The 25,788-nt window shown below is 48.4% G+C and overlaps 1 protein-coding gene across 5 annotated transcripts in view; it reads right to left on the bottom strand.

The window, feature by feature from the left end:
- Positions 1-3,145: 3,145 nt before the first annotated feature.
- The window catches only part of MFF (mitochondrial fission factor), a 36,267-nt gene continuing 13,624 nt past the window's right edge, over positions 3,146-25,788 (bottom strand). For 2 of the 5 annotated variants that reach the window (XM_075340937.1, XM_075340938.1), the window contains exons 5-8: positions 15,718-15,876; positions 15,489-15,554; positions 14,017-14,101; positions 3,146-5,614 (exon numbers count right to left, since the gene is read on the bottom strand). In XM_075340937.1, the coding sequence (XP_075197052.1) occupies positions 5,483-5,614; positions 14,017-14,101; positions 15,489-15,554; positions 15,718-15,876 (442 nt within the window). In that variant the 3' untranslated portion in view covers positions 3,146-5,482. The remainder of the gene's footprint in view (positions 5,615-14,016; positions 14,102-15,488; positions 15,555-15,717; positions 15,877-25,788) is intronic. The other 3 variants (XM_075340939.1, XM_075340940.1, XM_075340941.1) reach the window with 3 other exon arrangements.

Below are 25,788 nucleotides of genomic sequence, written 5' to 3'. Positions count from 1 at the left end.
GCAGGGCCACGAACTGAAGGTGTTCGTCTCCTAAAACGAAGCGTAGAAAACGCTGATGCTCTGGAGCAATCGGTACGTGGAGATAAGCATCCTTGATGTCTATTGATGCTAGGAAATCTCCTTGAGACATTGCGGCGATGACGGAGCGGAGTGATTCCATCCGGAACCGTCTGGTTTGCACGTGCTTGTTGAGAAGTTTTAGGTCCAGAACGGGGCGGAAAGACCCGTCCTTTTTTGGTACCACAAACAAATTGGAGTAAAAACCGTGACCGTGCTCCTGAAGAGGAACAGGGGTCACTACTCCTTCTGCCTTTAGAGTGCATACCGCCTGCAGAAGAGCATCGGCTCAGTCGGGTGGTGGAGAAGTTCTGAAGAATCGAGTTGGAGGACGAGAACTGAACTCTATCCTGTACCCGTGGGACAGAATGTCTCTCACCCAACGGTCTTGGACCTGTGGCAGCCAAATGTCGCCAAAGCGGGAGAGCCTTCCACCGACCGAGGATGCGGAGAGAGGAGGCCGAAAGTCACGAGGAAGCCGCCTTGGTAGCGGGTCTTCCGGCTGTCTTTTTTGGGCGTGATTGAGCCCGCCACGAATCTGAGCTCCTCTGATCCTTTTGAGTCCTTTTGTATGAGGAGAATTGGGACTTCCCCGAGCCTCGAAAGGACCGAAACCCCGACTGTCCTCTCCTCTGTTGGGGTTTGTTTTGTCTGGGCTGAGGTAAGGATGAATCCTTTCCCTTGGACTGTTTAATGATTTCATCCAATCTCTCACCAAACAGTCTGTCACCAGCAAATGGCAAACTGGTTAAGCACTTTTTGGAAGCAGAATCTGCCTTCCATTCCCTTAACCACAATGCTCTGCGTAAAACCACGGAGTTGGCGGACGCCACTGCCGTACGGCTCGTAGAGTCCAGGACAGCATTGATAGCGTAAGACGCAAATGCAGTCATTTGAGAGGTTAAGGACGCTACTTGCGGAACAGATGTACGCGTGACAGTGTCAATCTGCGCAAGACCAGCTGAAATAGCTTGGAGTGCCCATACAGCTGCGAATGCAGGAGCATACGACGCGCCGATAGCTTCATAGATGGATTTCAGCCAGAGCTCCATCTGTCTATCAGTGGCATCTTTAAGTGAAGCCCCATCTTCCACTGCAACTATGGATCTAGCCGCAAGCCTGGAGATTGGAGGATCCACCTTTGGACACTGGGTCCAGCTCTTGACCACGTCAGGGGGAAAGGGATAGCGTGTATCCTTAAGCCGTTTGGAGAAACGCTTATCTGGATAAGCGTAGTGTTTCTGAACTGCTTCTCTGAAGTCAGTGTGGTCTAGAAAAGTACTCAATTTACGCTTGGGATACCTGAAATGGAATTTCTCCTGCTGTGAAGCTGACTCCTCCACTGGAGGAGCTTGGGGAGAAATATCCAACATTTTATTGATGGACGCTATGAGATCATTCACTATGGCGTCACCATCAGGTGTATCCAGATTGAGAGCGGTCTCAGGATCAGAATCCTGATCAGCTACCTCTGCCTCGTCGTACAGAGAGTCCTCCTGTTGGGACCCTGACCAGTGTGATGAAGTCGAGGGCCGCTCATAGCGAGCTCGCTTAGGCTGTCTGGGACTGTCGTCCGTGTCAGAGCCGTCACCCTGGAATGCATGGGACACCTCCGGAGCCCGGAGCTGTTCCAACTGAGGGGGACCAGGGGGCAGTGATTCAACCGTGCCCATGGTCTGAGTTACTGGTCTAGACTGCAAAGTTTCTAGGATTTTAGTCATAGTCACAGACAATCTATCAGCAAAAGCTGCAAACTCTGTCCCCGTCACCTGGACAGTATTCACAGGTGGTTCTCCCTGGGTAACCTCCAGCAGAGGCCCCGGCCGAACAAGTGCCACAGGGGCCGAGCACTGCACACAATGGGGGTCAGTGGAACCTGCCGGTAGAGTAGCCTCACATGCGGTACAGGCAGCATAGAAAGCCTGTGCCTTGGCACCCTTGCTTTTTGCGGACGACATGCTGTTGTCTCAGAGCAATCTATGGAGGGTATATAGTGAAGAATCACCAGCGCCCGTACAGTGCAATGTATAGCATGCAAGCATAAAAATACAATTGTACACTTCGGCACTAGTGGGGTAGGCACCAGAGGTGCCGCTTACCGCCCGCTGAAAGCGGGTGTGTGGTCGCTAGAATCCCGTGCCTGGGTCTCCCATAACTTGTCTCCCCTCTCCAGCTCAAACTGCACACAGGAATGGCTGCCGGCGTTCTGTGAAGAGGGGCGGACCGTGGGCGTGCCTCAGACGAAGAGCGGGAAACCAGCGTCCCACTGTGCTCAGTGTGAGGGCTGGAGTATGTAAAGTAGACTCCAGCCCTCGGCGCTGACGTTCTGCACAGCGTCCCGCCCCCACCCTGACTGGCAGGCCTGGGGGCGGGAACGAAACGAAACTGACAGCAGCGGCCGGCGCGACCGTTTCCAAACCATTAACTCCTTCAGCTAGCTGAAAGTGTGGCACAAGCGCGCAGCGCTGTTGTCCCGGGCGCACTAACACACCCAGCAATGCTGGTGTGTGTGTGCGCGATTTGCACGGGGACACAGAGTACCTTAATGTAGCAGGGCCCTGTCCCTGACGATACTCAGCTCCATGTCCAGCAGATCCCAGGGGCTGTGGATGGAGCTCGGCCTCAGTGCCTGGAGACCGGTAAGATCCCACTTCACCCAGAGCCCTAAGGGGATGGGGAAGGAAAGCAGCATGTGGGCTCCAGCCTCCGTACCCGCAATGGGTACCTCAACCTTAACAAACACCGCCGACAAAAGTGGGGTGAGAAGGGAGCATGCTGGGGACCCTAGTATGGGCCCTCTTTTCTTCCATCCGACATAGTCAGCAGCTGCTGCTGACTAAACAGTGGAGCTATGCGTGGATGTCAGCCTCCTTCGCACAAAGCTTGAAAACTGAGGAACCCGTGATCCCACGGGGGGTGTATAGCCAGAAGGGGAGGGGCCTTACACTTTTAAGTGTAATACTTTGTGTGGCCTCCGGAGGCAGTAGCTATACACCCAATTGTCTGGGTCTCCCAATAGAGCGACAAAAATCATTTTTCTAGTGTGAACACTTAAAATGTTTATGTGCCTCTCATTAATAAAAACGAAAACTTTTTTGTATAACTTTATTTTTCTTCTGTACAGTTACATCTCAGTTACTGTATAAGTGACAAGCAGGACATAAAAACATTTAATAAAAGAGGCAAACCACACAAAACAAGAAAATATGCTATAAAATAATTCCTACACAAAAAAACCTTCAGCACCCCAGTGCCCCCCACCCGACGTCCCACCACACACTTTGCATTCTGTGTTGCCTGTTACATGTACAGTGCACTGGTTCCTGGTTATATCCAAATTTCAACTTTTTCGTCCCCGATTTATCACACTTACATAGACTAAGAGCAGAATACACTCGTTCTACTAAATACATTTTAAAATATAAACTTTTTGTAAATGAAGGTTTTCTTGTTGTGCCCATGTCCCGCTCGTCTCACCATACTGTTCCGTGTCCAGGAGGAGGAGATCATTTGGGTTTATTCAGGTTTTTAAAGAAATGGGTGAGAGCAGGGAATGTAATAAAATTAAAAAAAATTACGCACCTGTGAAATCTGAGCACAGTTTCTCCTACGGCCACGACATACCATACATCCGTGTGACTGATAGACCACCAAGGCCAATAAGATTGGCTGCAGTGGTCACGGGGATGTAATGACACCATTGCTTCAGGGAAATAAATAGGGTGTAGCACAGACCACAGGCAAGGGGGATTTAACAAAGGAGGAAATGTTACATTTTGACTTGCTCTAATACATTACTTTTTAAACCCTAGATAACCCCAATAATGTACAAGAAATAAATAATATATATATAGCACTACTTGACACTGCGAGATCAATAAAGCATTTTCTTACCATTTTCTTGGAAAGAATTCCTATTTAGCACATGCAAAGAAGGCCGAGCCATTGGTTTATTCACTGGTTTACCGTTGATATAGCAAAAAAATGCAGGATGAGAGGGAGAGGCAACCCTTTATCGTGGAATAGGTCCTCACTACTGTCATACTGGCACGTGACCGCTGCAGTCAATCATTGGCTTCAATAGTCATGTCTCATGCTTATGAGCCACACTGACAGTACTAGCTAATATTTTTTATAAAATGTTAACTATTCCTGCTTTTTTCTTTAATAATGACTTTTTTTAGTTTTCTAGAAGAGTTTCCAAACCCTGATTTTCAATCTTGTCAACTTGAACTTCCATATTGGATCTAATAAACAGTTCCCCTAGAAGGAACAGACGGATATCACGAACCCTCCAGTGACGAGCTAGACCAGATTTACACGTGCAGTTTTTGGTGAGAAGCTGGGAGGGATTCCAAAAATGAAGAGAAATGTAAGTGCTTTCTTTATACCTGCCGCTTGGGATCCACTCATGGAAATCTGGCCTAGATCTAGCCACATTTGCCTTCATGTCCTGAGCAGATCCCAATATCCACATACAGAGCAGATCCATCCAATCACAACAAAGCACAAAATGGCATGAGGCACAAGCATTAATAATTGGACTGTGCACTTCTGGGCAGTCCTACAATGCCAATAACTGACATCTAGAAGATTATATACAGGCGTGTGTGTGTATTTACACACATATATATATATTATATATACACACACACACACACATATATATATGTATGTGTGTATATCTATATATGTGTGTGCGCGTGTTATATATATATATATATATATATATATATATATATATATATATATATATATATGTGTATGTATATCTAGATACACACACACACACACACACACACACACACACATTATATTATATATATACATACATACACACACATACATACATACATACATATGGTGTGTGTGTGTATATATATTATAGATATATATATTACACACACACACACACACACACACACACACACACACACACACACACACACACACACACACACACACACACACACACTGTGCGGCTCTATTGTGCCATGAGCTGCTTTCCTTTCTTTATAGTTGGGAATTGTTATTTCCATTGCATATGTCCCCCTCATGCTATATATAGTGATATTTTATCCATCTCATCCCAATCCTGTAACTTATAACAGAAACCTATAGAAGTCCACGAGTCGTATATGTCAGGAATGATTCTTGCATGCTGTACAGATAAAGAAGGCTTTGAGAGACGACAGACTTCACTCCAGCGGAATATGGATGATGGAAAAATTCATTTTTGCATGAACCCAGTAACAGAACGGACTGTGTTCTCTGCGGCACAGCGGGGGGAAGTGATAAAGTGTTCTCCCCATAGCGGGCTGATGAGTTGAGCACTTAGGGCTCCCCCACTGCAGTCTGCGTTGTTGTAAGGTTCGGTGGTCTCTTTGATCTCTGTGCAGTCTCTTGCAGGAAAAGTGGCAAAGTCTTAACGTCTGAACCAGAACCAGCTGTTGAGGAGCCAGAAGGCCACAGTGATGGAGTACATGACCATTTCTCTCTTGATCCTCTCCTTGTTCTCCTCTTCCAGGAGGAGAAGACGTCTGTTCAGCTTGATGATCTGTGAATTTAGAGACACTTGGTAACACCATGTTAATTTGGCCATAGCCTGCTAATTGCCCAGCTTATTCCATCAGTAATTGGGTGATTTACACATCATCCTTCATACCCGGTTTCCCATCGAAGGCCTGCATGAAACAGGGACAATGACTGCAGCATTGTATTAGCTATTGTTTTATCTGCTAGTCCTCTCAAAGAAAAGCTGTGCAGAACCCTACATCACTGATAGACTGTGTTATGCGTACAACTCTGCATAGGCAGAAAGTTGCTGATCAACGGTGTAGGTGCAGAGGTAGCCATAACTCATGAATATGGAAGACTACAAAGCAGGAACTCATCACTTAGTGAACTAGCTGCAGCAGTTAAGCAGTGATTTATCAAAACTACAGCAAGAAGCACAGTACGTGACAACACAGGTATTAGGATTTCAGTCCCTATTTAAAGGGAACCTGTCAAGTGCAATATGCACCCAGAGCCATGAGCAGTTGTGGGTGCATATTGCTAATCCCTGCCTAACCGTCCCTGTATCTAGTAGCATACATAACGAGATCTTTAGAAAAAGGATTTCTAAAGATCCTTTATTATATGCTAATGAGCGCAGGGACAGATTTCCCCCCCGACTAGTCCGCCCTCTTAGCATGTTAGCACATGCAGTACTGAAAATAAAAAAAAACTATAAACCTGGAGTGGTGCTTTAACTAACTTGTTCTCTTCTCATTAAAAGACAGGAACCTTAAACGGGGTATTCCCATCTCCAAAACCCAATCCCAAAACATAGTAGGTGTAATAATATTATTAGCAAATACCTTTAATTATAAATGTAGTATAGTTCTCCTGATATAGCCATGTCTCTTACTTTATGTGCAGGGCATAGCAGCTTAGGCATCCATGATTATGTCCACTCATATAGTGACAGTTAGGCCTAAGACACACGACATGAAATTCGGAGCGAGTGGAATGTGATAAAACATCGCATTCCACGCGAACCAATATTAGCCTGTGTCCCAGCACCCATGAGCGATTATTTTCTCAGCCCTAATCGGACCGAGAAAACAATCGCAGCATCCTACGGGTGTAATGCGATCCTGGTTTCTCTCGCACCTATTCAAGTCTATGGGGCGAGAGAAAAAAAAAAAAAACCCTCACAGCACTCGCAGTACACCGGTGTACCGCGAGAATGTAGCTGGCTATGGAGGAGAGAGGCAGATAAATCCCTCCCTCCCCTCCTCAGCGCCGGCCCTCCCCTCGCAGCTGAGGTCCGATCGCATGATCAGACCTCAGTCGCAGTGACACTTACATGACACTCGGCTCCCGCTGTGCTGCCAGCGTGAGCCGAGTGTCATGCGAGGATTGCATTAGTCCCCCGTGTGGCCCCAGCCTTAATGGTGCTTTACACGCTGCGACATTGCTAGGGATAGCTAGCGATGTCGTACGCTATAGCACCCGCCCCCGTCGCTCGTGCGACATTTGGTGATCACTGCCGAAGCGAAAATTATCACTACGGCAGCGTCACATGCACATACCTTTTCAGCGACGACGCTGTGACCGCCGAACAAACACTCCTTCAAGGGGGAGGTGCGTTCAGCGTCATAGCAAAGTCACTGCGGCGTCACTAAGCCGCCGCCCAATAGCAAGAGGAGGGGCGGAGATGAGCGGCCGGAACATGCCGCCCACCTCCTTCCTTCCTCATTTCCGGTGGACGTAGGTAAGGAGATGTTCGTCGTTTCTGCGGTGTCACACATAGCGATGTGTGGTGCCGCAGGAACGATGAACAACCAGCGGCATGCACCACCAACGATATGAAAAGGAGCGACGTGTCAACGATCTTTGACGCTTTTGCAATCGTTGATCGTCGCTCCTTGGTGTCACACGCTGTGATGTCACTAATGGCGCCGGATGTGCGTCACCAACGACGTGACCCCGACCATATATTGTTAGCGATGTCGCAGCGTGTAAAGCACCTTTTAGTTGCAACCATGGATATCTAAGCAACTGCAATGACCTGCACATGAGGTAGGAGACATGGCTATATCAGGAGAACTACACTACATTTCTAATTGGAGGGATTTCCTTCTTACATAGGTTTAAAAAAAGACCTAGGTCCATCTAGTTCAACCTTCCTCCACCAATTAAACATTTTATCACTAAATCATTTCTAACAGACAAAGTTGTGTGTAGTGAGGAAATCATCCAGCCCTTTTATAAAAAACGGATTTTTGTGTACTCACCGTAAAATCGTTTTCTCTTAGCCATCATTGGGGGACACAGGACCATGGGTGTTATGCTACCTATCCATAGGAGGACACTAAGATGCAAAAGCATAGCTCCTCCTCTGCAGTATACACCCCCTGGCCGGGCCAGGCAAGCTCAGTTTTAGTACACAAGCAGTAGGAGAAAAAAAAAAAAAAACAGTAAAAACTTACCTCAACAGAGAAACATGAGAAAAAAAAAAAAAAAAAAAAAAAAAAAAAGTCATAACCAAATAAGGTACTGAGAGAACCAAGGCCCAACAGGGTGGGTGCTGTGTCCCCCAATGATGGCTAAGAGAAAACTATTTTACAGTGAGTACACAAAAATCCATTTTTCTCTGACGCCTCATTGGGGGACACAGGACCATGGGACGTCCTAAAGCAGCCCATGGGTGGGAAACATAAAAGAAGACAACACAACCCAAAGACTAGGAACCAGTCCCAGACAGCCTGGAGCGCCTACTGAGAGAGGTGATCTACTGCCGTTTGCAGAATTTTCCTACCCAGATTTGCCTCAGTTGAAACCTGGGTATGGACTCTGTAATGCTTTGAAACCGTATGTAGGCTAGACCAGGTCGCAGCCTTACACACCTATTCCACTGAAGCCCGATGCCGAATGGCCCACGAAGCTCCAACTGCTCACGTGGAATGAGCCCGCAGCCCACTAGGAATGGGCTTGAGTTGCAAGCGGTAGACTTCCTGGATTGCAGAGCGAATACAGCGAGCCAGCGTCGCCTTTGAAGCTGCCTGTCCCTTCTTAGGCCCCTCAGGGATGACGAACAAAGAGTCCGTTTTCCTAAAGGGGGCTGTCCTGGATATGTAATATCTGAGAGCTCTGACGAGGTCTAACGAATGCAGAGACCTTTCCACCCTATGAACCGGGTGTGGACAAAAGGAAGGCAGAACAATGTCCTTGTTCAAATGAAACGGGGTAAGAACCTTTGGAAGGAAATCCGGAAGGGGGCGCAGAACCACCTTGTCCTGGTGAAAGATCAGAAAAGGCTTGCGGCAAGAGAGTGCTGCTAGCTCCGAAACCCGTCTGATGGACGTAATTGCCACCAAGAATATTACCTTCCAGGACAGAAGAGCAAGGGAGGATTTCTCGAGGGGTTCAAAGGGAGACCTCTGGAGACCGTCCAGAATGAGGTTGAGGTCCCATTGTTCCAGCGGCCGTTTGTACGGGGGAACTAGATGGAAAACGCCCTGGAGGAAGGTTTTAACTTGCGTTTTTTGAGCCAGGCGGCATTGGTAGAAGATTGAGAGCGCTGAGACCTGCCCTTTAAGGGAACTGAGAGCCAACCCCGCTTGCAAGCCAGATTGTAGAAAGTCGAGAATTCTGGGGATGGCCAGAGGCATAGGCTGGACGTTAGTTTCCCTGCACCATGAAAGGAAGATTTCTCCACGTACGGTGGTAAATGGGGGATGATGCAGGCTTTCGGGCGCTGATCATGGTGGCAATAACCGCGGGGGAGAATCCCGCTCTTGTTAATACTCAGGTCTCAATGGCCACGCCGTCAGCTTCAGGGCTCTGGAGCTCTGATGGAAAATGGGCCCTTGGGTCAGCAAGTCTGGGATGTCTGGAAGGCGCCACGGTGCGTCTGTGAGCATTTGTACTAATTCGGCGTACCAGGCGCGCCTGGGCCAGTCCGGTGCTATCAGTATCACCGGGACTCCCTCTGCCTTGATCTTCCTGATTACCCGCGGCAGCAGGGGTAGAGGTGGAAATATGTAAGGCAGGCGGAAGTGGTGCCAGGAGCAGACTAGAGCATCTGCGCCGATGGACTGCGGGTCGCGTGACCTGGCTATGAACGCGGGTACCTTTGCATTCAACCTTGAGGCGATTAGGTCCACGTCTGGTGTGCCCCAGCGAGTGCAGATGTGTAGAAACACATCGGGGTGGAGAGACCATTCTCCGGCAGCCAGGCCTTGGCGACTCAAAGTCTGACCCAGTTCTTTACCCTCGGTATGTGTACCGCTGATATCACTGATCCCGTCGATTCGGCCCAGCTGAGGATCTTGTGGGCCTCGAGATAAGCCGCTTTGCTGAGGGGGCCCCCCTGCCGATTGATACAGGCTACAGCTGTCGCATTGTCCGATTGGACTCGAATCTGACGACCCGCTAGCAGAGGGCAGAACGCTCTGAGCGCGAGGAAGATCACGCGGAGTTCCAGGATGTTGATGGGTAGGAAAGACTCCTGGGGCGTCCAAAGTCCTTGAGCAGTGTGGTGCCGGTACACTGCTCCCCAGCATAGGAGGCTGGCGTCCGTTGTCAGGACCAGCCAGTTCACTGGGAGTAAAGATCTCCCCTTCGATAGGGATGAGGGCCGAAGCCAACAGCGGAGTGCGTACCTGACTGAAGGCGTCAGGTGAAGATATCTGTCCAGGGAGAAGGGGCTCTTGTCCCAGGCCGCTAGAAGGGCTAGCTGCAGTGGGCGGAGGTGCAGTTGAGCAAAGGGTACCGCTTCTATAGCCGCCACCATCCTGCCGAGCACTTTCATGCTGAATCGAATGGAGCGAGACGGAGGACGTAGAAGGCAGCGTACCACTCGTTGAAGAGCGAACGCCTTGTCCTGAGGGAGAAGGATCAAGCCCCGACGGGTGTCCAGGGACATGCCCAGGAAGGTGATGGATCGTGATGGGATCGGGGATGATTTGTCCAGATTCACTAGCCACCCTAAGCGGGATAGGGTGTTCACAGTGATCTGTACACTGGTTGAGCAGTCGCGGAAGGAGGGGGCCTTGAAGAGGAGGTTGTCCAAGTAAGAGAGAACGACTACTCCCCTGGCGTGAAGGACGCTCATGGCGGCCGCCATGACTTTGGTGAAGACCCTTGGTGCGGTGGCAAGGCCGAAGGGTAGAGCTACGAATTGAAAGTGGGAGTCCTGAATTGCGAAGCGGAGGAACTTTTGGTGATCTAGGAATTCCCCTTTGACCATGGATGCAATAATGGACCTTAGGGACTCCATTCTGAATCTCCATACGTGCACATGTTTGTTTAGGTGTTTGAGGTCCAGGATGGGTAGAACTGACCCATCCTTTTTGGGGACCACAAAGAGGTTGGAATAAAAACCCCCGAACGTCTCGTCGTCTGGGACAGGTATTATCACTCCTACTGTTTGGAGCGAGTGGATTGCTGAGAAAAAAAGCTTTGCGTCGTTTGAGTCTTTGGGGGGTTTGAGAGAAAAAACCGACTCGGGGGTCGGGTCCGAAATTCTATGTGGTAACCGGAAGACACAAGGTCTCGCACCCATTTGTCGTCTGAGGCGGCAGCCCAGATGTGTTGAAAGAGCCGCAGACGACCTCCTACAATGAGTGTGTCTTCCGGGGGGCCGAAGGAGTCATGAGGGGGGAAAATGTCGTAGCCGAGTCTCCCTAGTCCTGGACTGTTTCGGTCTAGGCTGCCATGACGAAGTGGGTTTCAGGGAAAGCTGAGAAGGTCGGTCCCTGCGTAGTCCGCGGCTGGTGGCGGGGACAGCACGGGATGTCGACCAACCAAATGAGTTCCGAAAGGAGCGGAACGAGGACTGTGGACGTCTGGTGAAGGACGTCCTGGACTTCAGCTGGGGGAGGGAGGTACTCTTTCCTCCCGTGGCGTCAGAAATGAGCTTGTCCAGACGTTCGCCAAACAATCGGTCTGGAAAAAAAGGGAAGGCCCGTGAGAGACTTCTTGGAGGCAGAGTCCGCTCGCCATTGTCAGAGCCAGAGAAATCTACGGATGGCTATGGTATTTGAGGCGGCAAACCCTGCGCAGGTAGCAGCGTCCATGGAGGCCTGGATGAGGTACTCCGCCGCAGCGGCAATTTGAGCTGTTACCTCTGTGAAGGTATGAGTGAACTGGGATTCCTCAAACGAAGTGTTAAGGGAGTCTGCCCATACCGAGATCGCCTTTGCGACCCACACAGCGGCAAAGGAGGGCGAGAGGGAGGAACCCGCAGCCTCAAAAGCAGAGCAGGCGAGGTGCTCCACCTGTCTGTTGGGTCCTTGATGGAGGAACCATCGGGTAAAGACGGGAGCGTCTTTGTGGTAAGGCGGGAGACCGGGGGGGTCGACCGAGGGCGGATCGGCCCAGCCCTTAGGGGCAAATGAGGCAAAAGGGTACCGGGATTCCATGAGTTTTCGGTTACCGAAGCGCCTGTCAGGCTTCTCCCTTTGCTTTGTGAGGATATCCTGAAACTCTGGGTGATCCGCGAAAACCTTTTGGGGTTTCCTTGCCCTCTTAAAGGAGACCGCATGGTCAGTGGTAGTGGATGGGGGATCCTCCACATGCAGAGTTTGGTTGATTGCTGCTATAAGGGAGTCTATTGCAGTTTGACCATCTGGGGGTGATGAAACCAAGGAATCCTCCTGGTATAAACAGCATTCTCCCTCCTCCAGCTCATCAGAAGCCGTGGAGCATGTGGGAGAGCCTGCCCTGTGTGCTCCTGAGGGAGAGCCCGCTGGAGACACCCGGCCGTGTGCTCTTTCCTGATCCCTGCAACCGGTGAAGCATATGCCCGGATTACCTCAGAAGGATCCTCCATAGGGGTATCCTCAGGCTGCGTTCCATCCAGGGACCCAGAAGGGTGTAGAGGACGACATTGCATAGCCAGAACCAAGTTCTGTGACAGTTTTTCCATGGATTGGGACAGAAACTGTGCCCAATCCGGTGGGCTAGGAGCCCTAGGCTCTGGGCTGCCGGTTGCGGCGGTGGTGGCAGGGGGGTATTGGGGGGCTATAGGGGCACAGGACTCACAGAGAGAAGAGGTGTGTTTACGTGGTAGCTCAGCGTGGCAGGCAGTGCAGGCCGAATAATAGACTATGTGGGCCTTAGTACTCTTAGTGCCCTTAGATTTCTGCATGTTCCTAATAGGAGTATGCCAGAAGGGGGAGCAATTAAATGTTGAATGTTTCATTTCCATGTCATCATCCTTGGCCTGCTGTGCAGGGGCCATGCTAATATGCTAATCAATCTTCTGTGTAGCTCTGCCTTTGAGCATATGTGCTGCCGAAGCTAGCACTGCTCAGCAGAGCTACAATTGAAGCAAGCACCTCACCAGAATCAGCCGATGACCCTGTCCTCAGGAGGGATTAAGCTCTATGAAGATCTTCGCACGCTTTCCTGGGGGGGGGCTTATCGCGGCTGCAGGGGGTGGGGCTTAGCGCTAAAAGAGTGGGAAGATGAGTCAGTGTGCCCGCCCCGCTGTGGGTAGTAAAAAACGTCAGGAAGGGAGCTTCTGAGTTTTCCTCCCTCTCCCTATGGTCAGCACACAGCTTGTCACTGATGGTTATCAGCCGGCTTTTCTGCTAGAGCAAATAAACAGAGCAAATAAAACAGCTGAGTCCCTGAGCCCTGGACCCTCCCCCCTGCCACGGGAAATTATCTGCAAGACTTTCTGCAAACAGCAGAACTTCCCCCTCCTCCAGCCAGCAAGCTAGAGAAAATTAACACTGTGTGTGCAGGATCCTTGCTCCTTGCACATAATAAATACTGTAAATGTCCTGGGAGCCTTCCCTGCAGCGTCTTTTCTCCCTTTGTCTGGGAAACCAGTCAGGGGGGATTTCACTTTAAAACACTGCTTTCCAGGCAGTGAAAATAGCAGAGTCAGCTTGCTGTGTCGGTGTCATATTCAACTCAGAGCCTGCAGAGAGGGGCTGAGGAATTGGTGCCATCTTCAACTCAGAGCCTGCAGAGAGGGGCTGAGGAATGGGCTATAGGGGCACAGGCCTCTACCCTGGGCTTTGGAAAAATCGGTGTCTGTGGAACCCGTCGCCCAGCCCAGGATCCAGCGTCGTAGGAGGGGGTACGTGGAGGCGACACTCCACGTTCCCGCCCGCTGATGGTAGTGGGAGATCGGTCCCAAAAGGAAACAGTCGCCCTCAAAAAAATAACAAACCTTGAAAGGCAGTGCCTCCTACAGACACTAAGCTAAAACTGAGCTTGCCTGGCCCGGCCAGGGGGTGTATACTGCAGAGGAGGAGCTATGCTTTTGCATCTACTTAGTGTCCTCCTATGGATAGGCAGCATAACACCCATGGTCCTTTGTCCCCCAATTAGGCGTCAGAGAAAGCTATAGTTACACATTATTATGCCTACTAGATATTTGGTTAGGATCACCCCTTTTATGTACAATACCTACACTTCAGGAAAGTCAAACAATCTCACCCATCTACTAACCTGTCTTCTAAGTGAGGCTGCGTCCACTAGTGACAGGTCATCTGGTGTCCCCTCCATGGTGGCATCCAATGAGGACACTGTGTACCTACAGAAGAGTAATGTATACATGAGTTACTGAAGAAAAGGTTAATGTAGGATCAAAAGCTTCACTTGTGATAAAAAATGTGTTCCTTCTAAAACTAGTGAACCCCTCCATGTGCCTATACACTGCCCTTTCCAGCTCTGAAACCTACATTTTGCTTAGATATTTCCATTCTCAAGCTTATGGCGCGAGCTGTAAACTAACCATGTCCTGAGGTGGCAAGCTGGGAACAGCCATGGTGTGAACAGGCCTCTGTGTGGGTATATAATACGTTCTACAGAGACTGGGTTATATAGAGACTAACCATGATGTGAACAGGCCTCTGTGTGGGTGTATGATACAGACTAACCATGGTGTGAACAGGCCTCTGTGTGGGTGCATTATACAGACTAACCATGGTGTGAACAGGCCTCTGTGTGGGTGTATGATACAGACTAACCATGGTGTGAACAGGCCTCTATGTGGGTGTAGGATACAGTTTTGCTTCCTATCAGTTTATAGGCTACACTGATATTAGGAGATATTTTATACTCTATGTTGGAGGTGCAATGTGACGTGTGGTAGGAAAACTCACAAGCAAGAAATCAGAAGGAACAATGTAACATGCAGCAATAAATAAAATAATTTTGGTCAATTTTAGCCAGCGGATTTATGTAGCACTATCATCCAATTAGAAAGCATGAAAACAAAAATTAATCCATCAAATATTACCAGTGAATTATAGGGTTGCAGGACATTACGGACTGGGTCAGAGGATTTGCTTATTTGCTTAGGACGGTCACAATTTACCCAATAGACTTAAGATGTCTCAGGCACCGTAGTCTGATGAGGATGGCGACCTTTGTTGACTTGAAATCCTTATAAGGACCACTCTCAGCAGCATTAATAGGTGCGGATATCACAGCAGAGTGCGGGAGGCAGCCGCACAGGTCACCTTTTGCACTCTATGAGCAGCATAAACTGACATGCTGCGGATCTCGGACAGGCAATACTTGCCAATTTACAATGCAGGGTTCTTCCCATCTCAGCCGTCATGGCTCCCGTGCCATCATTTCATCCTATTACATGGCAGTAGTGGAGACAGCGCGGCACCTCCCGCGAGTGTTCCCGGAGCTCCACCTACAGCGGCGGTGCTTGGACACCGATATTCCCATCTTAACCAATAACTGCTGAGATGGTACTGATTTATTCACCATGATGTGCAGGGACCAGCACCTTTACAATGGTGTCATAATCTTTATATGGCTCATGAAAAAGCAAAAAAAAAAAGTTGCTCCAGTCAAACAAACATCCCATTGACCCAGCCCTGGACAGCGACAAGCAGAATTAGCTGCTCCTCTGAGATAAGCAGTGATGTACAAGCAGGACTCCGGCAAAATGTACTGATTACCTTGTAGTATCATGATGAGGAGGAAGAGCAGGAGCAGAGGCTGAAGACCCTCCACGCAAGACTGGCCTGGAGCATTAAGAAGGAAAACAAGGACAGAAGGGGGAAGTGAAGACAAGAAGGACAGGAATCACTCAACAACTAGAAGGTTTGGAGCCACAAACGTGCACAATGGAGGATAGTTATCTAAAAGCATTGCAGGGGTTGGACAGGGAACAGGTAAGACATTCACCTGCGGTTTTCATCCAGCACATCGAGGACCTGCTGATAAGCCCTGCGGGTGGAGGTCTGGATGAGCGACAGAATGCCACGGGCAGAGAAAAGATCTGCTCCATCTGCGGGGAGCAAGGGAGCAGGGTTCGGGCGGCCTGCGGGGGCAGGTGGAGTCGGGCTGACCGGAGGAGAGCAGCAAAGAGAAACACAGAAGTCAGACTGTGTGCGAGTGTGACAGAGAAAGGTGGATACATAAGACTACCCATATGGACATTAGGAAATGTACAGCAATGGGAGAGGCAAAGCAAGAGATGAGGAGGTCTACAAACCAGACAGGATCTAATCTGGAGAGAGTGGAAAGGAAAAATGAGGAGAACATAGCAAAAATCCACAAAAGAACCAGCACAAGAAAATAAATCAGAAATACGAGGAGGAGACAAAATAAAAATGGAGAGAGGGCAGATACACATGCATGTATGTCACTTACAGATGGCAGACACAAGACAAGGGCAGAGAAAGAACAGCCAAACCTCAATAGTCTGCTACAGAAGCCCAGACAAGGTCCATGTACACAACCAAGAAAGCTCTTATGGTTTGGGTCTACAACGCCTAAGTGTCTCCGTCTTGTCTGGTCCTGCAGTCACGCTCACCATCTGTCCGCTAGTTCTTACTCACCCACATTTGGTAGGTTAGTAACGATTAAGACCCCGTCACACACAGATAAATCTGTGGCAGATCTGTGGTTGCAGTGAAATCATGGACATATTGTTCCATTTGTACACAGCCACAAACCTGCCACTGATTGTCCACAATTTCACTGCAACCACAGATCTGCCGCAGATTTATCTCTGTGTGTGACAGGGCCTTTAGAGGGCAGATTAATGGCAATATGGCTGCAGGATCAGCGTACAAAAGGGATTGTTTGTAGATGGTTACCATGATTGAAAACACAGGTCCGCATAGGAGCTGTAGACACAAAACGATAGGAGATTTTTAATGACCTCTTTTATATGTTAGAAATACAAGAACCATAAAAATAAATTGGTTGTAAAGATGGATCTATTCTAGAATGAAGATTATTACCACTACCATTTTAAAGGGGAATCTGTCAGGTCCAATATGCACCCAGAACCACGAGCGGTTCTGGGTGCATATTGCTAATCCCCGCCTAATTATCCCTCTATACACTAGCAAAGATAAAGAGATCTTTAGAAAAAGTATTTCTAAAGATCTTTTATCGTATGCTAATGAGCGCTGGGACTAGTCCCCTAGGCGTTCGTTCCCCTGGCTAGTCGGCTCCATTAGCAAGTTATTACACCCCTGTGGTCAGAGGATGATCTCACTCACCTCTCGGCAGCGATCACGTTTGACGCTGGATTTCGGCTCAGTGCGCATTACCCCGGAGTTTGGGTCATGTGCACTTTTTTAGTTTAAAGCCAGGATGTATACCGGCTTCATAGTGCGCATGACCCAAACTCCAGGGTAATACGCACTGAGCCGAAATCCCCAGTCAGACACGATGGCATCGGAAAGGGGAGTGAGATCATCCTCTGACGCTGCACATTCATTAGCATGCCCACAGGGGTGTACCAACATGCTAATGGGCAGACTAGTCAGGGGAACTAATTAGAATACGATAAAATATCTTTAGAAATACTTTTTCTAAAGATCCCTTTATCTATGCTAGTGTATACAGGGACAGTTAGGCAGGAATTAGCAATATGCACCCAGAACTGCTCGTGGTTCTGGGTGCATTTTGGACCAGACAGGTTCCCTTTAAACTGGTTGTCCACTATTAAGGCAACCCCCTTCTTAAATAAAAACACCTTGTACTTGCTTCCTGAGCCGGTGTCATTCCAGGTCTCCTGAGGCTTGTGTGACATGGCTATGCCATGCCAGCTCAATCAGCGGCAGCTAATGAGTTGCAGTTCTCACACCTCCCCGGACGTTCATGGTTTGTGAGGACAAGCGGGCACAACAACTCAATAGCAGCCACTGATTAATATCACACGCAAGCCTCTGGGAGTCCGGCACAAACATTGCTGAAATGGTGCCGGCATAAAAGGGGAGAGTATAGTGTATTTTTATTTTATAAGGAGGAAGGTAGTATTTAAGAAGGGATTGTCCTAGGTCAGATACAGGACAAAAATCAAACCACCACTAAATCAGGAATTGGGCACCAAACAACAACAAGGTGAACAAGGCAAAAGAGGGAATTGCAGAGAGAAAAAAAAATGGTGTACATATTCAGACAGTGCCAACGTTGACCAGGCAGTCTGAAACTGCACCAAAGTTACCACCATAGTCCCGGGGATAGATTTAGCACAAAAAAAAAAAAAGTTTCTCCAGCTTCTCCTATTAGTCAATGAAAAATACGGAAAATGCGAACTACACATGGATGCATCTAAGTGCCATGTGATTAATTTTCCACTGACCCATAGACCCACATTGGCGATTTTGAAATAAAATATAATATATACAGCTGTGGCAGAAATTACGAAACCGGTGCAAAATTTTCAGTTTTTCTCTTTATAGGTATATTTTTGAGTAAGATGTAAATTGTTCTTTTATTCTATAAACTACTTACAAGGTCTCCGAATTTCCAAGCAATACATTTTATATTTATTTTCTGAAAATGAGAAATGGTCAAAATAACAAAAGAATGCATTCCTTTCAGACCTCAAATAATGCAAAGAAAACAAGTTCATAACCATTTAGAAACAACAACACTATTAATGTTTTAACTCAGGAAGAGTTCACAAATCAATATTTTGTGAAATAACCATGATTGTTAACACCTTTCATGTGCCTTGGCATACTTTCCACACTGCTTTGGCGTGACCTTTTGCCATTCCTTTTGCAAAAATGTAAGTTTTTCGTTGTTTGCTGGCTTGTGACTATCCATCTTCCTCTTGATAACATTCCAGAGGTTTTCGATGGAGTTCAGGTCTAGATATTGGGCTGGCCATGACAGGGTTTTGATGTGGTGGTCCTTCATCCACACATTGATTGACCTAGCTGTGTCGCATGGTGCATTGTCCTGCTGGAAAAACCAGTCCTCAGAGTTGGGGGAACATTGCCTGAGCAGAAGGAAGCAACAGTTTTTCCAGGATAACCTTGTATGCGGCTTGATTCATATGTCCTTCGCAAAGTTTAATCTACCCAATTCCAGCCTTGCTGAAGCATCCCCAGATCACCACCGATCCTCTACCAAATTTCACAGTTGGTGCAAGACACTGTGGCTTGTACGCCTTTCCAAGTCTCCATCTAACAATTAGACGACCAGGTGTTGGGCAAAGCTGAAAAGGACAAAGCACCATGCCACATAGCTAGATCAATCAATGTGTGGATGAAGGACCACCACATGAAAACCCTGTGATGGCCAGTCCAATCTCCAGACCTGAACCTCATTGAAAACCTCTGGAATGTATTCAAGTGGAAGATGGATAGTCACAAGCCATCAAACAAAGAAAAACTGCTTTAATTTTTACACCAGGAGTGGCATAAGGTCACCCCAGAGCAGTGTGACAGACTGGTGGAAAGCATACCAAGACGCATGAAAGCTGTAATTAAAATTCATGGTTATTACGCAAAACATTGATTTCTGAACTCTTCCTGAGGTAAAACATTATTAGTATTGTAGTTTCTAAATGATGAAGAACTTGTTTTCTTTGAGGTCTGAAAGCAATGCATTTTTTTTGTTATTTTGACCATTTCTCATTTTTAGAAAATAAATACAAAATGTATTGCTTGGAAATTCGGAGACATATTGTCAGTAGTTTATAGAATATAAGAACAAGTTACATTTTACTCAAAAATATACCAATAAAAGAGAACTAGATAGAGAATTTGGCTATCAAAAAAATTATGCCATCCTTGTGCACTATAGAAGACTGCTCGTTTGTGTAAATCAAGGAAACATTAAACTTAGTATAATAATATGCAATATCCATGTTGTAGCCCCTTTGAAGTATTAGCCCATTCAGCTGGCACTCCAGGGGCTCCTGGAGACCAGTTTTGGCTAACAAATTACAAGTGGCTTCTATTTATTGCATTAAACCAACTCTGTATCCCGCCTTTACTGAGTGCCCCTTGTGAATATGTAATAAATGATAAGCCGGAGAGAGCACTTACAATGTTATCTCACAGCTATTATGTGTATTAGCAGAAAACAGATTTAAAGCAACAAATCAATCTGTCTCCACAAAAGGTTGTCTACATGTCTAGAAAAACAAAAGCATATAAATTGTTGTAACCAAATAGAGCTTGAGGCTTTTATGATATGTGATATCCGACTATATAACGGTCTGATTTTTATTTCTGTCCAGAATCAGCACCAATCACATCTAAGGTTAAATTGGACTGAGCTGCGATACCAGGCAAAGGGTATGAACAGGAGTGGCCCAATTAAGAAAATACAATAACAAAAAACAGATCATTTTTTTTCCTAATCTCAGGCAACACCTTTTGAAAGGGTTATTCCCAATATACTAATGTCCTCACATAATTATGTGCATGCATTTTTATATAAGTGTGCCAATATTAGTCATTTTGAAATCTAGGTTGTTTTCAGATACTACTTAAATGAGTTTTCTACTACTAGTGTGATCCCTTTTCATTTGTCCTAACTATTCCTAACTAACACTTTCCTAATATACTTCTGCTACCTACCCTCCTACTGTAAGCTGATATCTCCGTGGTTCCTTTAAGCGTATGTTGATGTCTGGAGTTTGGAATCTGACACTGTGCATGGCACGTCATTACTGGGAGTGGGGCTGGCTTACTGTAAGATCAGACTTTACTCTCCTATCAGCCTACTTTGATGTGACAAGCACTGTGATATGCAGATCGTGCAATACTATATATTATCTAATAATCGGCACATCGCAGCGCTTGTCATATGAAAGCACAGCATCGTAAAGCAAGTAGAGGATAGTGAAGTGTGATCTGGGTATGTGTTTCCACACTGCTGTCACTCACATAGAGGCAGCAGGGCCCCACCAGTGATGTGCCCTGCTCAGTTTGTCTGATTTCGGTCTTCAGACTGGAATGATCAAAGCCAGAACATTGACATAGGAATATAGAAGCTGTAGATAGATCAGCTTATAGGAGCAGGGTAGGTAGCAGAAGTATGTTAGGAAAGAGTTAGTTAGTAAGAGTTAGGACAAACAAAAGGAGGGCACATGCTCTTTGATGATGCCGTCCAAGATCAATTTACCCCCCTGCTGCCTTTGGAACAGTCCTCCCATAGCTCCAAAAGATTGTTTTACATACTAATTCATCAAAAGAGACCAGAAAATTTAGCTTCAGCAGACAGGAGGCAACACAATCAAACTCAAAACAGGATGTACTGATGGATGAAAAAAATACACAAAAGGTAAAAGAAAAAAAGCATTATGTTGCACTTCACCTGTATAAGGGTTATGCACATACGGAGCTTTGTGAAAACAAGAAAAATCTTAATTACTTACTGGCAATGTGATTTTCAGTAGCCCATGACAGCACCACCTGAGAGATAGGTTCCGCCCACATCAGGACAGGAAACCCACTGATAAAAAGGCGGCACTTCTCCTCCACATCAGTAGGTTTACAGAGCCAGAGAGGACCAACAAAACAAAACCAAAAACGTTAATCACACCACCACCAGGAATACACCACTAACGGTAACACTCCCCGAAGGGTGCCCAGAACCAGTGAAAAAGGGGAAGGGGGGGGGGGGGAAACTAAGGGTGCTGTCATGGGCTACTGAAAATCACATTACCGGTAAGTAATTAAGATTTTTCCCCTTCGCCCATGACAGCACCACCTGAGAGATTCTATAGACCAATCACCTTAGGGAGGGACCACCGCTTGGAGAACCCGTCTACCAAAAGAAAGGTCAGCCGTGGAGGATAAGTCAAGTCTATAGTGACGAAAAAAAATGTAGAAGCAGAGGCCCAAGTGGCGGCCCTGCAAATCTGTTCAACAGAGACCTCAGCCCTTTCAGCCCCTGAAGTGGAGACTGACCTAGTAGAGTGAGCTCTAATGTGAAGGGGAGCAGGGACACCCTTGGCCGAGTAAGCTAGGGAGATGGCATCCCGAAGCCAACGTGCCACTGTAGCCTTAGACACCTGGCAACCCTTAGTACTGCCCTGAAATGCCACGAACAGGGCCTGGGACTTCCGCCAGTCCCTAGTCCTATCCAGGTAGGTAAGAAGGGCCCTTTCTCACATCCAATCTATGAAGCCTGGCTTCCTTGTCATTTGAAGGGGGGGGGGGGGTCACAAAAGGAAGGCAAAATAATCACCTGTGAAAGGGCTTAACCACCTTAGGGAGGTAGGAAGGGTCCGTGCGCAATACCACTGTCTGTCCATCCATATACCCAGGTTCTGGCAATCGAGAGAGCCTGTAAATCCCCCACCCTCCTAGCGGACGTCAGTGCAATGAGGAGTGCCACCTTTAGGGACAGGATTTTAAGGGGAACTTCCGAGAGGGGCTCAAAGGGAGTGTCTACAAGGGCATCCAGGACAAGATTCAAATCCCAGGGGGGCATACGAGGAATGGGAATCGGGGCAGATCTAGCACATGACCTAATAAAGCGGCTAATCCAGGGATTCCCAGCCAGGTTCTGATTATAAAGGGCACCAAGGGCTGAAACCTGGACTTTAAAGGGTGTTAGTGGCCAGGCCCAGTACCACTCCTTTCTGAAGAAAATCCAAAATGGCAGAGATAGGAGGAGGACCCATCACCTGTGCACCGGAAACCTGCAGGAACTTTTGCCAGACCCTGCCATAAATACCAGTGGTAACCGCCTTCCTACTCTTAAGGAGGGTAGACACCACGCCTTCTGAGAAGCCTCTGGCTAAGAGGACCTGCCGCTCAAATGCCAGGCTGTCAGGTGGAGGGCAGGATCCCTGGGGTGGCAGACTGGGCCCTGCACGAGAAGGTCCGATTCCTCTGGAAGGACCCAAGGTTCCGATATTGCCAGCTTCTGAAGCCAGAAAAACCAGGCCCTCTTGGGCCAGAATGGAGCAATGAGAATTACATGAGCCTGGTCCTCCCGGATCTTCCAGAGTACTGCCGGGAGAAGGATCAAGGGAAGGAAGGCATACAGAAGACCCCGGGACCAGGATACCTGCATTGCGTCTATCGCCCAGGGACGATCCCTGGGATTGAGAGAGCAGAACCTTTCCAGCTGCCTGTTGGCCCTGGTTGCAAACAGGTCTAAAACTGGCACTCCCCAAAGAGCGACGATCAACTGAAAGACTCGGGGGTTCAGGGCCCATTCCCCCTAATGGAGATGATGTCTGCTCAGGAAGTCCGCCTCTATGTTGTCCTTCCCAGGAATATGAAGGGCCCGAAGGTGGAGACGGTGGGACTCCAGAAGATGAAAGATCCGGATAGTGAGGGCAAGGAGTCGTGAGGACCTGGTGCCTCCCTGACAGTTCAGATAGGCCACCACCACCCTGTTGTCTGAAAGGATCTGAACACTCCGACCTGAGAGGCAATGGAGGAAGCCCTGAAGGGCCAAGATTCACCGCCATGAGCTCCCTGAAGTTGGAAGACTGATGTCGCAGCTGAGCGTCCCAAACACCCTGTAGCTTCTGAGAACCCAAGTGGGCCCCCCAGCCCAGGTGACTGGCATTGGTGGTGATAACATCTGTGACCCTGGGACACCATGCAACCCCTGCAGACAGATGCACTAAGTCTTGCCACCAGGACATGGAAGGAAGGACTTCGGGATCTAACCGGATCAGGCGGTCCAAACAGCCTCCTGACCGCATGCCAGCCCAGGACCTCCATCTGAAGGGAGCGCATATGTATCTGAGCCCAAGGGACCGCGGGGATGCAGGCTGAAAGGGACCCGACCAGGGACATTGCTTGACGGAGGGACATGACCGGATTGTGAATTGCCGAGGTGACCAGGGAACGAATCCTGAGCTGTTTCTCCTCTGGGAGAAAGGACATCTGTGTGGTCGAGTCCAGGATGAGACCCAGAAAGGCCCGACGTTGCAGAGGATGGAGTCTGGACTTCTCCCGGTTTATAATCCAACCAAGGCCCTGAAGGATGGAGATTACCAAAAGGCCACATGCATTCTGCAGAGGGACTCGGACGGACTTGCTACCAACAGGTCGTCCAAGTAAGGGACGATGAGGATCCGGTGAGACCTGATGTGCGCCATTACCTCTGCCAGCAGCTTTGTGAAGACCCTTGGGGCCATGGAGACACCGAATGGGAGTGCCCTGAACTGATAGTGAAGCACTGATCCGTCCTTGTGATGGGCGAATCTGAGGAACCGCCGAGACGCTGGGTGAACTGGGACGTCATAATATGCATCCTTTAAATCGAGGACTGCCATAAAACAGCCGGGATATAACAGCTTGATTGTAGACCGGACCGTCTCCATCTTGAAAGGGTGTTGTATCAGATACTGATTGAGGAACCTTAGATTTATTATCGTCCGAAAGGATTGGTCCGGCTTGCGGACTAGGAACAGAGGGGAATACACATCCTGACCTCTTTCCCCCCCTGGGAACCTGCTGTATGACCCTTTTCAAAAGGAGAGATTGGATCTCGTCCTCCAATGCCCTGGCTTTCTCGATCTGAGGCATGGATGTAACAACGAAGCACTCCCGAGGGGGCGAATTGAGTTCCAAGGAGAGACCGTCCGAGATGACTCGCAGAATCCATTGGCTGGAAGAGATCCGTTCCCATGCGGGGAGGAAGAGAGAGAGCCTCCCTCCCACCGGGATGCTGGCGTCATTGGGGACCCTTGGACTTCGAGGAGGAGGAAGGGGCAAACATAAATCCAGACGTCTTTTGTCGTTTCTCCCGCCAGGAGTCCTGTTCCTTGGGGGGCTTCTTATGGAAAAACTGCCGTCTCCGAAAACGTCTATCACGTGGAAACTGCTGTTGCACAGTCGGAAAGCCCTGCTTCCTGTCCGATGCCTTGGAGAGGAGATCATCTAGCTGTGAGCTAAAGAGGAAGTCACCTTCACAGGGCATACTGCATAGACGGCCCTTGGATTGGACGTCTCCCTTCCAAGATTTCAGCCAAAGGGCCCGTCTGGCAGAATTGGAAAGGGCCGCAGCTTTAGCTGACAACTTCAAGGAGTCAATGGAAGCATCTGCAAGAAACGCCGCAGCCCCTTGGATGCGAGGTATGGAGGAGAGGATCTCCTTTTGGGGTGTGTCATCCTTAAGCCGGTCCTCCAGCTGTTGGACCCAGACCATGAGGGAACGTGCGACACAGGTCCCCGCCACTGCAGGTCTTAGAGCTCCTGTGGTAGCCTCCCAAGTGCTACGGAGAAACCCATCCGACTTTCGGTCCAGCTGATCACGGAGGGAACCGAAATCCTCAAAGGGGAGGGTCGTGGATTTGGATGCCTTCGCCACTGCCACATCGATCCTAGGAGTTTTGTCCCATGATGTGGTAGCGGCTTCATCAAAGGGATACTTTCTCTTCAAAAGCAGAGGAAATCGGCATTCTCTTTTCAGGCTTCTGCCACTGATCCCTTATCACTTCCTGGATCTTGTGGTGGATTGGAAAGACCTTCTTTCTACTTTCCAGGCCACCGAACATAAGGTCCTGTGTAGATTCCTGACTCTTATCGTCCACCAGCCCCATAGTAGCGCGGACCGCCTTAACCAGGGATGCTACCTCAGAGGGAGGAAAACACGGCCTGCCACCTTCATCCGAAGAAGAGGACGAGTCAGAGTCTGATGAAAAGGCCGGGGAAGAAAAACCAGAGCCCTTGTCAGAGCTTCTTATGCTTCCTTGGAGCTAAGTCGGACCTGGAGCCCATAGAATTCCTCACTTCGGCTCTAATAATGTCCAATGTCCCGTAACTCCGCCGTAAAACTCGGTGCTTCGGTACACAAGACTTTCTTAATACAGGAGGAACAAAGGTCTTTCCGGTAGTCAGAAGCCAGAGTCTCCTTGCACACCCCACATGATCTATAGTTCTTTTTTGAGGTATGCTTTTTGGGCACCTGAGAAACAATGGAACAGAAGGAAACATAAGGAAGCAATAAGCCAGCAGGCACTCACCCCCCAAGATGGCGGTTAAATACAGTTTTAGGTGGAGATTTACGATTTCCAGACCTCCT

Source organism: Anomaloglossus baeobatrachus, chromosome 3, assembly GCF_048569485.1.
Source record: "Anomaloglossus baeobatrachus isolate aAnoBae1 chromosome 3, aAnoBae1.hap1, whole genome shotgun sequence".
Taxonomy (NCBI): Eukaryota; Metazoa; Chordata; class Amphibia; order Anura; family Aromobatidae; genus Anomaloglossus; species Anomaloglossus baeobatrachus.
Note: the sequence above shows the minus strand (reverse complement) of the source record. Positions and strands in the feature narration are given on the sequence as shown.